The sequence below is a fragment of the Penicillium griseofulvum genome (genome assembly GCF_001561935.1).
Source record: "Penicillium griseofulvum strain PG3 chromosome Unknown contig_11, whole genome shotgun sequence".
Lineage (NCBI taxonomy): Eukaryota > Fungi > Ascomycota > Eurotiomycetes > Eurotiales > Aspergillaceae > Penicillium > Penicillium griseofulvum.
In genome coordinates, this window is record NW_024467432.1 from 541,200 (window position 1) to 554,060 (window position 12,861).

Here is a 12,861-nt window from a genome sequence, read left to right on the forward strand (position 1 = left end):
TCGACCATGTCCAACGTTCCCCAGGACATGCTGGATGGGATATCAGGTGCCCTCGCGAAAGAGGGTGACGCGCTACAGTTGATCCTCATCGCATTCATCGGACTATCATGCTACAATGTCGCCGAGCTAGTTGTACTCGTCCCAGCCACATTCCGCCGGTGGCGTGGGCTCTATTTCTGGTCCCTGCTGGTCACGGGAGTACTCGGTGTCGTACCATACTCAATTGGTTTCCTGATGAAGTTCTTTACGAAAACAGACTCGGTGTTGTCTGTCACTGTCCTGACTATCGGCTGGTGGACGATGGTCACTGGCCAATCTGTGGTGCTGTACTCACGACTCCATCTTGTGCTACGGGATGAGCGCATGCTACGTCGTGTATTGCAGCTCATCGTCGCAAATGTCCTTCTCCTTCATGTGCCCACAACGATCCTCACTTACGGTGCCAACATAGTCCACAGCGGCGAGGTCGCCTGGGTGAATGGGTATAATGTCATGGAGAAGATCCAGCTGACCGGGTTCACGATCCAAGAGAGCCTGCTGTCGACGCTGTATGTGATTGAGACGGTTAAGCTTCTCCGTCTTGGGGCGGATGTGACTTCGCGCCCGGGTTCCCGGAGCATCATGTACCAGCTGATCGGGATCAACTGCGCAATTATAGCGATGGATGTACTACTCTTGAGTCTTGAGTACGCTGATCATTACGCCGTGCAAATCACACTGAAGGGATTTGTATACTCACTCAAACTCAAGCTTGAGTTTGCTGTCCTTGGTCGTCTGGTAGATCTCATCCAGGGGTCCAGACATCCTATTTCTATCGCTATTGCCGATACATTGCCTCTTTGCTCGATACAGAGGCCACCCGAGACGCCGGATCAAAGCGAGGATACGCCTTATGATCAGGCTGAGCCGAAGGACTTTTTGTCTCCGCCGGACGGAGGCAGAGTTGTTCAGAGGAGGATGTTTGTGGAGCCTGGAAGGTCGTCTTCATTAGCACCATGACGGCGTACTATATAATAATAATGATGATAATGTTAAAGAGCTTGAAACTGAATATTTGGCGTGTTGAAAAAACCATACAGAACATCCCGTAAGTAGACGATTGTAGGAATTAGAAATAAATTGGAGAACAGGGGTGGCTCGGACCATCTTGTGGCGCTTCGAAGCGTCCTGGTTTTGCCATTAGGATATGGAGGTGAAGTAGACCATTAGGTAGGTAGCCGTCTGTGGGTGGGCATGCGATTTGTGGGAAAATGTCACTACCAGACAAAAAAGAAATGTTTCATTCGAGACTACATGAATTATGTGTTCTCGTTCATAGATTGGTCAGGTAGTCCTCGATCTGCTCCTTAGTCAACTTGCGGAACCGTGGTCCCTGAGCACCCTCCACTCCTTCGTAGCCTAGCAGATGGTCCGCTGGGGGGCCGACAATGCCTAGAATGGAGTTAGCCGATGTCCACCAGGCCTTTGGATAGCCAAGCAGCCATGAGAGGAAACGAGGCAGAAACCCCAACTTACCAATTTCTATTGTGTCACCATTCATCTCACCCTCAATAGTTTCCTTGAGTGTCAACAATGCGATATGGATGGCGTCTTCCAATTCTAGTCCTTCAGTGTACCGTTTCTCGAGGAACGTCTTGGCACTCGTTGCGTGTTTGCCGATGGCCGTCGCCTTCCACGGGTAGTAGCTGCCACTGGGGTCGACCTGGTACAGACTAGGTCCACCCTTCTTGATACCGCCAGTCTTGCTGGAGATCTTCTGCTCAGGATCATCCTTCTTAGCCTCTTCCGACTCAGGCTCAACGCCCTCATCCCAGCCTGCGACCAGCAGACTGACACCGTACGGCCGCACACCACCGGATTGCGTAGCTTCCTGCACTACCCGAGCAACGTCCTGAACCAATATACGAGTGGGTGGATATTCGTTGTAGATGCGCTTGTAGCCTGTGTGAGAGACCTTGCGGGCCTTGTCGACCAACACCCGGTAATCGGGGCCCATGCCGGCGTAGACCATACCGATATCCGGCGTGATCAATGAGATCTTGGATAGCGAGGGAGGATCAATCAGAGGCGAGGAGGACTTCTTCTCAGTCGCGAGCACAATGCCGTTCGTAGCTATCACGGGAGCGGTCAGCTTGGCCCCATGTGAGAGAACTCGGTCATTTGCGTACCTTTGATACCAAGGGCAGTCACACCCTGGTTGACGGCGTTCAAGGCATATTCTATATTGATCAGTCATCGATACCTAAGCTTAAAGACGATGGTCCATACCAATTTGCACCAGCTTTCCGCTGTAATGGAGCTGAGTTAGCACGTTATCAATTCCACAGGCCAAGCTATCCTTACCTGGGGGAGAATGTGGTCAAGGAGAATGAGTATCGGTCCGCCATGATTCACTGTCAAGAGGAAGAGAAGAGGAGGGGATGGGAAGATCAAAGGAAGGGGAGCTGTGTTGTAGGCAGAGATGGGTGACGTTTGGCGCGGTAGAGCTCACGAAAGGCGGTGACCCGATCGGGATTAGCCGTGGGGTTTGGGACACCTTGGGCTTTTCTGCTTTTCCTTTTCTTGTTCTCTTTTTTTTTGCACCTCAAGAAACAGTAATTCTTACTCGGCCTTCTGTTGTCAAGGTTCGAGCAAATCTCGATGTGAGACTAAATGGCAGACACACAGCATTATCCTCCACGGGTCTGTCGTATCTGTCTGGAAACCGTGCTGCCTACTTTCCAACCTTCAGAATTTCTTCAGAAGCCTCGAGTGGTTTATGAATCTTCCGATCCAGAATCTGGCCGTCTGTTAAGCCCTTGTCAATGCAAAGGTTCCTCGCGTTATGTCCACGAGGGCTGCTTGCAGTCATGGCGCCATGCCGATCCCAAATATGGGACAAGAAACTTCTGGCAATGTCCCACCTGTGGCTTCCAGTATCGCCTGGAGCGTCTGACTTGGGCTCGGTGGATTAGTAGCGCCACTACCCAGTTGATTCTCACACTCGCCATTCTTTTGTTAACCGTATTCCTGCTTGGATTCATTGCTGACCCCATCATTGATTTTTACTTGGGCCCTGTGGATGTTTATGCTGAATTGGCCGAGGAAGATGCCACCTGGTTGGGGCACTTCGTCAAAGGACTCGCATCTTTGGGACTATTATCGTTCCTCAAGGCAATCTTTGCGCTGTCGCCCTTTCCTTGGAACCTCCGGTCTGTCGCATCAGGGCGGAATTCGGGCCGTAACCGGGCCGCCCAGTTGAACTGGTTAGTGGTTATGGTTGGTATCGGTACTTTCCTTTGGGTATGTGTGATCACAATTAACTATATCAGACTAGCGCTAACGACAGATAGGCTGTCTACAAAGGTGTTCGGTCATGGAGTAGACGAACGCTAGAAAAGGCTGGCGAACGGGTCATGGATGTCCCATTACCAGATGATGAGAATTATACGGACGTCCCAGTACCAGACCAAGTACCAGACGGAATGAAGGAAGACTAGTTCAAGCAATGAACTCGCACTACTTAAGTTGCCGTCCTCCTCTGCCCCATGAGACGTCGATTAGTCAATGTGCGAAGAACAATAACTGCCTTCAATAACTCTTGATTGTTTGCCTGAGAAGTAGATGATTGGCTTGAGAACGTCTTGTTCCTAAGTCATTCGCTGCTTCACCAATCGGGCAACGTTCTTGGGGAAGGCAGTCCACCACTCAATTGTAAAAGAGCGTTCTGACCCTCGAGTCTGACTTATTAGCGCTTTTGGATTGAGCAGCGGTAAATTCATGTATCATATTTCCTATTTGGGATAATTGTCTTATTGTTTCATTGTCTATTTTCCATTGTCTATTGTTTACTGTCTATTGTCACGCGCGTTCAATAACTTCAATGCATTATTATCGCAGCAGCCTCTCTTCTTAAGCACCCCCGCTCTTCTTCCCTCTTCCTCTTCTTCTTCCTCCCATGTAACTCATTCCTCTAATCCTTACAAAATGGACGCTCTCCCACCAGCCTCCCGACTCACGGTTGTCTGCTCTCAAGTTGCCATTGGCTCTGAATTGCACCAGGCTCCAATCGCTACTCCTACCAACATCCCCACAGACACTGAACCATTCCCTGAGTATGATGAGTCCCAGTGTGAGCTGGTTGCATCTGCCTACGCGGCCGAGAAACCCCTCGAGGATGCATTGATCCATGCTCTCGGTAAAGCCGCTCACCAAGAGATCCGCACGCGCGATGTCGACCCCAAGATCATCCCATATGTCAAGAGCGATCCGTCCCACCGCAGCCAAGTCATCCTCGAACAGCTGCTAGACCTTCTCTCCGAGCCACAAATGCGCCGTGAGGTTCGCGAGCAGTTTATCATCATTGTCAATGCAACCCTTCAGTTCAACAAGGTCATCTTTCACCAGTGTCCAAAGTTCCTATCTCCCCAAGAAATCAGAGATGCACGACGTCCACTTGAGATGGTCCTCAGGAAAATCCAATCCATGGAATACATGCTCAAAGATCAGCTGTACAATGCCGAAAAGGCCTCTTCCGACCTAAAAGACATCGAAGTGGAGTCTTTGTTGCCCTACGAACGACTTCGCAAAATGGCATCTGTGGTGGCTAAGTAGATGCTAACACCCTTCTTATCTACTCTCTTCCTCGCATTAACACTTGATGAACAGGAACATGGAAAAGCCCCGTTTCCTTGAAGAACGTCTGCTTTCTTTGTACATGGATATGTATGAGGAATGGATCCACGTCCCTTTCCTCTGCCGGCGAAACATCCAACTCAAGGAGGAGAAAACCCCTAGCTTTCCACGCATGCGGGTTTCGCGTCGTGTCATTACCGGCTGGCAGGGGATCGGCCAATGCATCGACACCTACAGTGCCTTGACCCGGCTCACTCTCGAGATCAAAGAAAAGTACTTGACGCCCATCATGATGGGCTATCTTTGTGATCCATCGGAGATCTGGGAACAGTGCTGGGATCGATACGAGAATATCAAGAAGGATCAGCACAAATCAGGCGAGGAAGATTTGACTGAATGCCTCCCCAACTGAATGATGGAAGAGCCACACTGGACTGGCACATGGAATATCTTCTCCATATCTACTGATACGATGATTCTACGACTACGATGATTTTACGACCTGCCTTTGTTTCGAATACCCCAGATGCAATGTTTCAACAGAACAAACGCACAGCGAAATTGAAATTGAAATTCAATATGAAATTCCATTCTATCCTATCCCCCGTAATCTCAAGCCGTACTATCCTTATAATCCCCAAGCTTAAACAACTTCTTCGCATTCTCCCTCCCAATCTTCAACCGATCCGTATTCGACATCTCCGCACCATCAAACCAATCGCACGCATCCTCAAACGTCTCAAACGGATAATCAATCGAGAACAAGATCCGATCAGCCCCAACTTCCGCCATACAAAAGTGCAGCGTAGTAGTCGAGAAATGTCCAGACGTAGTAATCCACAAATTCTCCGCAAAATACTCCCGAATCGTCCGCTTACACGTCTCCCCAAGTCCAAGCATCTTCTTCCGATCCTCAAACCAATGATTAATCCGCCACATATCAAACGGTATATGCTCCCCCAAATGTCCAAGAATAACCTGCAGCTTCGGGTGCCGATCAAACACCCCGTTCGTCACCATTCCCAGAACATGAAGACTGACACCGTGTGCAAATGACAGCGGCGGCCCAATCAGCCATTTTCGATCAGCCCAGAGCTTCTCGTAGATCGTGCCTGTCGGGTTGCGGGGATGCAGGTACAGCGGGACATCCAGCTCGGTGCACGTAGCCCAGAATACGTCCCATTTCTCGTTGTCGTAGAAGATCATGTCGTCGCCGTCAACGCCGGCGCGTTGTGTGTCGTTCACGAGTGCGCCCAGGAACCCATGCTGTGTTACGCAGCGACGGAGCTCGGCGGCTGCTTCTTGTGGATCGTGCATGGAGAGCGTGCTGGGTGTGTTAGTTATATGAAATTCCATCCTAGATTGGGGGACATCTTACGCGAATGCGGCAAACCGATCCGGATGCGCTTTCACTTTCTCCGCGATGTAATCGTTGATTTCAACGGCGAGTGCTTGTGCGTCCTTTGCATCCCAGATATCCTGTACGCCTGGTGCTGTGTAGCTGAGGATCTGGAGACCGACGCCGTGGCGCTCGGCGAAGTCGAGACGGATTGGACCGACGTCGTTGATCTCTGCTGTGTGTTTCTCTGTGTCTGTTGCGAACATGCCCGCCCACCATTTTGTCTTTTCGTGGAATCGGGGGAGCGCAAAGGCTTCTTCGAGGGCGATTTTGCCGAGCATTTTTGGGTATAGTACTAAGTAACTTTGGATGGGAAGGCTTGATGTGAACAATCTCATAGATTCTCGGCTGCTTTATAGTATATGCGGGGACCCCGCACTTCGGAAGTGTTCAGATGTTACATGCTACTATGAGCCCTGTCTATCGGAACGTCGGATGTTAAAAAGACAACATCCGATGGCGGTTCGTCGGGGCGGATGCGGGAAGCGGTTGGCATCGGCATTGTTTTCTATACTACGTAGGTCTAGTCGCAGATCGTACTCCAATTCCATAAGTCGGTGGATCACGTTTAGACTGGACAATCTCAATAGCTTCTTCACCAATCAGGCCCTTGGAAACTAGATGGCGAACATATTCCATGGTCCATTCTTGGCACCGCTTGTTGGTGGTCTGGAAATTTGAGTATGTGAGCTTAATCCATGCCTGACAATGTTTCTCTAGAGCCCTGTGTATGTCGTACGACTTACATCGTTGACAGGTGCCATGAAGTTCTGATTGACTCCCGGAGTCGGGATTTGTGTTGCCGCTAGTTCGATCGTCCCTCGGGGGGTGGAGTCGATCGATGGAGCCGCATCTGGGGAATCAACGATGTTGGACGAGTCGATCTGGCCGATTGGAAAGGTCTGGTCGTGAGGATCAAGACCGGGATTGTAGTTTCGTTTGAACTCCAGGACATAGCCTGCCATCGGGGCGCCAACGGCGTGGATTTTGGTTCCTCGGTCGGGATCGGTAGCTGATGGGATAAATATTGAGAAGTGGGCTCTTTGGAAGGATGTATTGCGAGCAGAGATAAGATAGACTGTTCTTGTAGTCATTGTACTTTGTAGAGGGAAGATGTGAGATGGTCAAGAACTATCAAACATGTGGCTAACCCTAGGTACCCAATGCTTGGCAGGATAAGTATACTCAGTTTCAGTAGGTTTAATTAAAACAGTCCGGTATTTCAAGGAGTAGAAGTAATGTAAAAGTAATTGTTTTATTGATTCATTGATTCATTCGCTCGCTAATCAAACCATTATGGACTTAGAAAAAAAAAAGCATAGGCATCCCTACTTCTCAACAAACTTGATCCCGCATTCCTCCTTCGGGCGACAAGTAGCAGAGTCATTGCAGTCTGGGAGCGGAACATGGTTCATCCTTTCTCCCTCTGCATCAACCATCGTAACATGGAACTGTGTCAACGCGTAAGTAACCAAGAGTTTCATACTCAGTGTGGCAAGTCGTTGGCCTTTGCAAGCATGCTTTCCGCCGCCCCAGCCAATAAATGGTGCTTCTTTTCCAACTACCCGTGATGGATCCCAGCGAGTTGGGTCCGAGTAAAACTTTGGATTGAGCGCGGTATCTGAAAATGGATAAACAACGAGAGATCCAGAAGGGATAACGTATGGCCCGATTGTAAGATCTGGCCCAGTGTTCTTTCGCACTGCTGTGTATGGCTGTGAGGTGCGCAGTGTTTCACGTATGCAGAGGTCAAGGTTGGGTGTTTGAGATTCCCAGGCCGTCAGTGGAATTTTTGAGAGGGCTTGAACGAGAGCGTCTCCAGAGAGAGGGGCCGATGAGGATGTGTGAGTAGATATGAAAGTTCTGATCTCCTCTTGAACATTGGAAGACCAAGTTGGGTTCGAGGAGATGTGCATAATCAACCAAGTTACTAGAGCAAATAACGGTCAGTGTTGTTATATTGGTGTTGATGGATATCGAACTTACCGATTGTTCCAGTAGCACGGGCTCCAGCCAGTGATAGTCCTAGAATACACTTCAGAGAGAGTCAGAACCCGGGAATACCAAGAGAACCGAAGAATAGGAGAATGGTATGAATACGTACTCCAAAGATTTGAATCATGCTGTCTCCATCATCAAGCATCTGCTGCAGCATGTCATCCTTCCTGACTCCGCTCTTCTTCCTGGCGTTGACGCCCGCTTGTACAATTCTGTAGATTTGAACAGAAGCAAAGAACTTTTGGAACAAGGCTGGACCAGGTAACCAAGGGAACCAAGTTGAGTATGGGTTAGTGATAGAGTCGACAGTGTCGACGTGTGACTTGAGACGAGCTGAAAGGGCTGGATCATTGGCGATATCAAAAGAAGCAATGCGCATGACCAATTGGAAAGTGACCTAAGGAAAAAGAACAAGGTGTCTCAGTTAACCCATCTACTAAACATAGAACTCAGATCCACGTACCTCGTGAAGGGAAGAGCAGGGGTCGAGAATACGCTCCCTACCCCATGCGTCCATTTTCCTCCGGCATTCGGACAAGATCAATGGGATCACTGCGTATATTAGTACTTTTGTCCGTCGTCACAGATGGTATAAGCTAACATTTCTGGAGATTCTCAGGTCGTTGAATCGAAGCCATTCGTCTGACTACGCCGCCGACTTGGTGCGGGTCAAAGTGAGCAGCGCTCTAGATGCGAGAAATGAGTTATTACGTGGTCAAAATCAATCGTTAGGAGACTTACACTGCCCATCATGATTGAAAACGTATCATACAAACAGAGACCCTTCTCTTTGAAGAAGGTCTGTCGGCCTTCGTCTCCGGATAGAACAATCGCATTGTGTCGAAACAGGTTGGTCTGGTAGATGGCTGACGATGTAGCCTTGAAACCATCTTTGATGAAATCAAACCTCTTCTCAAAAAAGAACTGGGAAACCTTCCAGCTAGGCAATTTCAAGAGTGGCGGGGAATGGTCTCTTCCAAGTGAAGATGCCGGGACGTAGAGCACTTTGTAGAGAAAGGCAGAAAGTAGAAGAATCACCGAGGCAAAACCACTCCAATCTCGAAGACTAGCTGAGCCATTGGATGGTTCAAGCAACAGACGTGTCAGAATGCTTTGCAGCATTGTGAAGGATGAAGATGTGTGGGGAAGAAAGAAGTGAAGTGAAAGATTGCGACTGAAGAGGATAGTAGCAAGCAAGTCTTTATACCCCGAAAGAGATAGCCCCCGAATCGGGGGAATTGAATTACGACAAACAAATACTCCTGCCAAAAGATCAATTCTACCGAGCCAAAGGGCCAAAATTTCCATTGCTCTTTCCATGACTCTGGCCCCATGGGGGCTCAGCCAGAGCTACTGGGTGATTCATGCCTCTGACCCACACACTCAGGAACTACCTAGCCTATCCTGCAAGTCTTACTCGTTAGAATTAGGTACAAGTTAAAGCCGCTGTTGGTTTTTGTCTTGCATGTCAGCATTGGCGCGATGCATACCGGAGTATAGATTAAAGCGGGCTGCTAAGGCGGGCCGTTGCCGCCAAATCAGGCATGAGGCTTATACTCCAATTTATTTTTGTCCATACAGATGTCATTATGACTCTTCTCGCCCATAGTTCAGGGTCGATCCAGCTTTGATGCCTACATCGGGGCCGAGATCTCGTTGACTCGGGTCAGGCATCCAGGGCCTCCAGAAACCTAGTCACCAATACGATGTCACCTGAAATTCTCGGATCTTCACAGTTCTTCAGGTCATTTTTCGGTAAACTACTGATATTATTACTAGATCCTAAAATAGACAACTGTTGGAGAGCACAGCCATGGAACGATCCATGGATTTACGGGATGCTGAGATAAATCATGTACGCATTGGGATTACTGTCTCAATTATAGACATTGTGGGGTTTACAAGACTAAAATGTGATGGAATGCCTAGTCTCTGCCTTAGTCTCTGCCTTAGTCTACCAGGGTAGATAGGCGAATTTATTTTCTTTACAGAGATGCCTCATTCCCGTCGGCTTTTCCTTTCCAAATTAGGGTTCTTCTACTGTGATCCCGAGATCAACTCCCAAAGCCGTAAGCCCACATCGGAAATAAATCCCATTCCATTGTATATAAGAACAGAATTAATGAATCATAATAGAATATCTTACTATCATGAACTGCCCACCTGGGCAGTCGATCCAAGTATATCTGACTCATCTTCCGTGGCTTGTACCCGTATAGAACTCGGGCTTATTTCCCAATTGACAGCCTTGGAATCCTCATGAACTGAGAACAGGATCAGTTTCGCTTAAACTTGCGTCGCATTTGTTAATTATTTTCCGTGGCTGACGACAATGTCATTATCGAAGCTGACAACCAACCCGGACCCCATGGTGGTCTCCCGCGATTGGGCTATGTTGTTGGGGGCTGCATACAAGCGCAACCAATGTATGTCATTTAGCGCTGTTGGAGCGCCACAATACACCGAGCTGAGCTGACTGGTGCCGGGCGCTGTTGAACCTGGAAAACTAATCTATATGTTAATCCTTCGCTAAGATTAACGAACTAGAATAGTCGAAGGCGTCCAATCAGAGAAAAAACAGGAAATGAACCCCGAATTCTCCCGTGTGAATCGCTGAAAATCACCATTTATTTCCCTGAATTCTAATCTAATTAGATGAAATCGCGTTTCTTCATGCACATGCAAAAAGCCTCTAGATTCGGTGCATTGCAATTCGGTCCAATCCTTCTGTGACGGTTACATTGGGATAGTTCTTCATTAAATATATCAATATGTTAGAGTAGTTCTATGCTAAAAACAGAAGGAGACATTACATGTATCTCATCACGCATTAAATCCCACATCCTGAGCCTTAACCAATTCCTCCCTCTCATAAAGAACCTCCGGTCTAACATCCCTTCTCAACACATATCGTTTAATGAAATACCCAATTTGTCTCAATCCATACCGCACATGGAACCTAGTCGACACTGAAAAGACCTGATCCAACTCCTCAAGTGTCTTCCCCTTCGTCTCAGGCATAAATAAGAGTACCAACCACCATCCAACAAAACTCCAACCTGCATGCCAAGAAAATGCACCCTGTATTGTAAATGCGGCGCGCAGAGACGGCCACGTCACGCCCAGCAAGAAATTACAAAACCACATCGTTGCCGTGCCTAGCGCCATTCCGTATGACCGTACGTATAGAGGGTACACTTCGGCTGTGTATGTGACTGGCACCGGTCCTGCGCCGGGTGAGTAGACCGCACCGAAAAGATATGTTCCTAAAGCAATGCAGGCTAGGCGTGCATTGTGACTGCTCTCCGGGATCCAGAAGCTGAAGCCTGTGAATAACATTGCCATGACCATGAGTGGGAAGGTGAGTAACAGGAGATTGCGTCGGCCAAATGTGTCGATTGTATAGACTGCGGGGATTGATAAGACCCAGTTGATTAGGCCCCAGCCTAACGAGGCGGCTAGAGCAGCTGGGGGAGAGAATTTGGCCTAGGATTCTGTCAGTATTCTGGTGGAGAGGAAGGATTGATATCATAGACTGACCTCGAGAAATATCTCGGATGAATAGTATGAAATTACGTTCACGCCGGAGAACTGCTCAAGTTATTACTCTGCGCATACACTTCAGTATGTCTTGCTAAAATCCACACTCACCTGTTGCATAAACATAACAATCTGAGACGCCAACATCGCTCGCCGGTTTCGCGGAACTTTAATCATTTCCAGCATCTTGTTTCGTCCAAGCTTCATGTTATCCTCAGCCTCCAGCAGGGTATGCATATAATACAGGTCACGGGCTGCCTGTATTTTATGATGTCGCAGCTCACAGATAGACCTGTAAGCACGGTAATACTGTTTCTGTCGCATGTACCAATGCGGCGACTCGGGACAAACAAAGACAAAACAGCAGACGACGAGAGCCGGGAACATCGCCGAAGCCATCATACAGCGCCAATTCAGGCCGACGATGGCAGTCGAGTCGACATTGTAGAAGATGAGGTCGGCCGCATAGCCGACCATAATCCCAAACGCCGTCCACACATGCCATTGCATGACCAGTGCACCACGGATAGATGGCGGTGCCGTTTCGGCTGCGTACATCGGAACAGTCGCTGATTTGGGGCCGATGCCGAACCCTAGCATGAATCGTGCAACAAACATCGCCCACCATGTTGAGACAAATCCTTGCCAGAGACAGGCTATTGCAGAGAAGCAGCATGTTATGAATATTGTGCCGCGGCGCCCAAACCAATGGTTGAATGGGACTGTTAACCAACAGCTGATGAAGGCGCAGCAGAGGTATGGCGCTGAATTTATTAGACCGACGAGCCAGGCATTCCGAGAGGATTCATTGCCGATGCCGAGTTGGTATTTATAGAATATTTGGGCCCCGTTGACGACCGTTTGGTCTGTTATTGTTAGCGGGGGTCGAGCCTCGAACTGAACTGTTACTTACCCATACCCTGCACTGCAGCGGATAAGGAACACAGTGTAATGACAGCATACATCTTCCAAGGTTGTGACCAGCGATGTGTGAACTCCCGACGCAATACTCCCTTTTCCTGGTTTGTTAGACCAGCGACATTCTCATACCGTTCCGGGGACTGTGCCAGCACAGCACCCAGCTCAAAAGCTCGGATATCAGACTCATCGCCCATCTCATGAAGTTCAGCAAAAGTGCGCCCCTGCTTCCGTAATTCAGTATGACTGAATCCGGCCAACGGATTGGAGAGTTTGGCATTGAGACTGCGTCGTGCACGCTCGGCAGCTGTCCCAGATGGCCGCTGTGGTACAACCTTCTGGGATATCGTAGTGTCCATTCTCTCCTTTTCTACCATATTTCTGTTTGTGAG

The 12,861-nt window shown here is 48.8% G+C and overlaps 8 protein-coding genes across 8 annotated transcripts; 3 read left to right on the forward strand and 5 right to left on the reverse strand.

Moving 5' to 3' along the window:
- Nucleotides 1–6: 6 nt before the first annotated feature.
- Nucleotides 7–999, forward strand: PGRI_087250 (uncharacterized protein; the record flags this gene model as incomplete). The annotated part of the gene is made up of 1 exon (XM_040796439.1): nucleotides 7–999. One exon carries the CDS (start codon nucleotides 7–9, stop codon nucleotides 997–999), a length of 993 nt encoding a protein of 330 aa, XP_040650977.1.
- Nucleotides 1,000–1,312: 313 nt separating this feature from the next.
- pre8 (proteasome core particle subunit alpha 2) lies at nucleotides 1,313–2,387 on the reverse strand (the record flags this gene model as incomplete). Its single annotated transcript, XM_040796440.1, has 5 exons — nucleotides 1,313–1,431; nucleotides 1,516–2,112; nucleotides 2,169–2,219; nucleotides 2,269–2,288; nucleotides 2,344–2,387. 5 exons carry the CDS (start codon nucleotides 2,385–2,387, stop codon nucleotides 1,313–1,315), a joined length of 831 nt encoding a protein of 276 aa, XP_040650978.1.
- Nucleotides 2,388–2,652: 265 nt separating this feature from the next.
- Nucleotides 2,653–3,479, forward strand: PGRI_087270 (E3 ubiquitin-protein ligase MARCH; the record flags this gene model as incomplete). Its single annotated transcript, XM_040796441.1, has 2 exons — nucleotides 2,653–3,282; nucleotides 3,333–3,479. The coding sequence occupies 2 exons, from the start codon at nucleotides 2,653–2,655 to the stop codon at nucleotides 3,477–3,479; spliced, it is 777 nt and encodes a 258-aa protein (XP_040650979.1).
- A 487-nt stretch (nucleotides 3,480–3,966) lies between these two features.
- Nucleotides 3,967–5,026, forward strand: PGRI_087280 (uncharacterized protein; the record flags this gene model as incomplete). The annotated part of the gene is made up of 2 exons (XM_040796442.1): nucleotides 3,967–4,589; nucleotides 4,648–5,026. 2 exons carry the CDS (start codon nucleotides 3,967–3,969, stop codon nucleotides 5,024–5,026), a joined length of 1,002 nt encoding a protein of 333 aa, XP_040650980.1.
- Nucleotides 5,027–5,226: 200 nt separating this feature from the next.
- PGRI_087290 (amidohydrolase family protein) lies at nucleotides 5,227–6,294 on the reverse strand (the record flags this gene model as incomplete). Its single annotated transcript, XM_040796443.1, has 2 exons — nucleotides 5,227–5,941; nucleotides 5,993–6,294. 2 exons carry the CDS (start codon nucleotides 6,292–6,294, stop codon nucleotides 5,227–5,229), a joined length of 1,017 nt encoding a protein of 338 aa, XP_040650981.1.
- A 232-nt stretch (nucleotides 6,295–6,526) lies between these two features.
- On the reverse strand, nucleotides 6,527–7,107 carry PGRI_087300 (uncharacterized protein; the record flags this gene model as incomplete). Its single annotated transcript, XM_040796444.1, has 2 exons — nucleotides 6,527–6,682; nucleotides 6,760–7,107. 2 exons carry the CDS (start codon nucleotides 7,105–7,107, stop codon nucleotides 6,527–6,529), a joined length of 504 nt encoding a protein of 167 aa, XP_040650982.1.
- A 234-nt stretch (nucleotides 7,108–7,341) lies between these two features.
- Nucleotides 7,342–9,133, reverse strand: PGRI_087310 (cytochrome P450; the record flags this gene model as incomplete). The annotated part of the gene is made up of 6 exons (XM_040796445.1): nucleotides 7,342–7,943; nucleotides 8,000–8,048; nucleotides 8,118–8,408; nucleotides 8,475–8,563; nucleotides 8,613–8,697; nucleotides 8,753–9,133. The coding sequence occupies 6 exons, from the start codon at nucleotides 9,131–9,133 to the stop codon at nucleotides 7,342–7,344; spliced, it is 1,497 nt and encodes a 498-aa protein (XP_040650983.1).
- A 1,701-nt stretch (nucleotides 9,134–10,834) lies between these two features.
- On the reverse strand, nucleotides 10,835–12,846 carry PGRI_087320 (Major facilitator superfamily domain, general substrate transporter; the record flags this gene model as incomplete). The annotated part of the gene is made up of 5 exons (XM_040796446.1): nucleotides 10,835–11,497; nucleotides 11,552–11,602; nucleotides 11,663–12,207; nucleotides 12,286–12,417; nucleotides 12,465–12,846. The coding sequence occupies 5 exons, from the start codon at nucleotides 12,844–12,846 to the stop codon at nucleotides 10,835–10,837; spliced, it is 1,773 nt and encodes a 590-aa protein (XP_040650984.1).
- Between the last annotated feature and the right edge of the window lie 15 nt (nucleotides 12,847–12,861).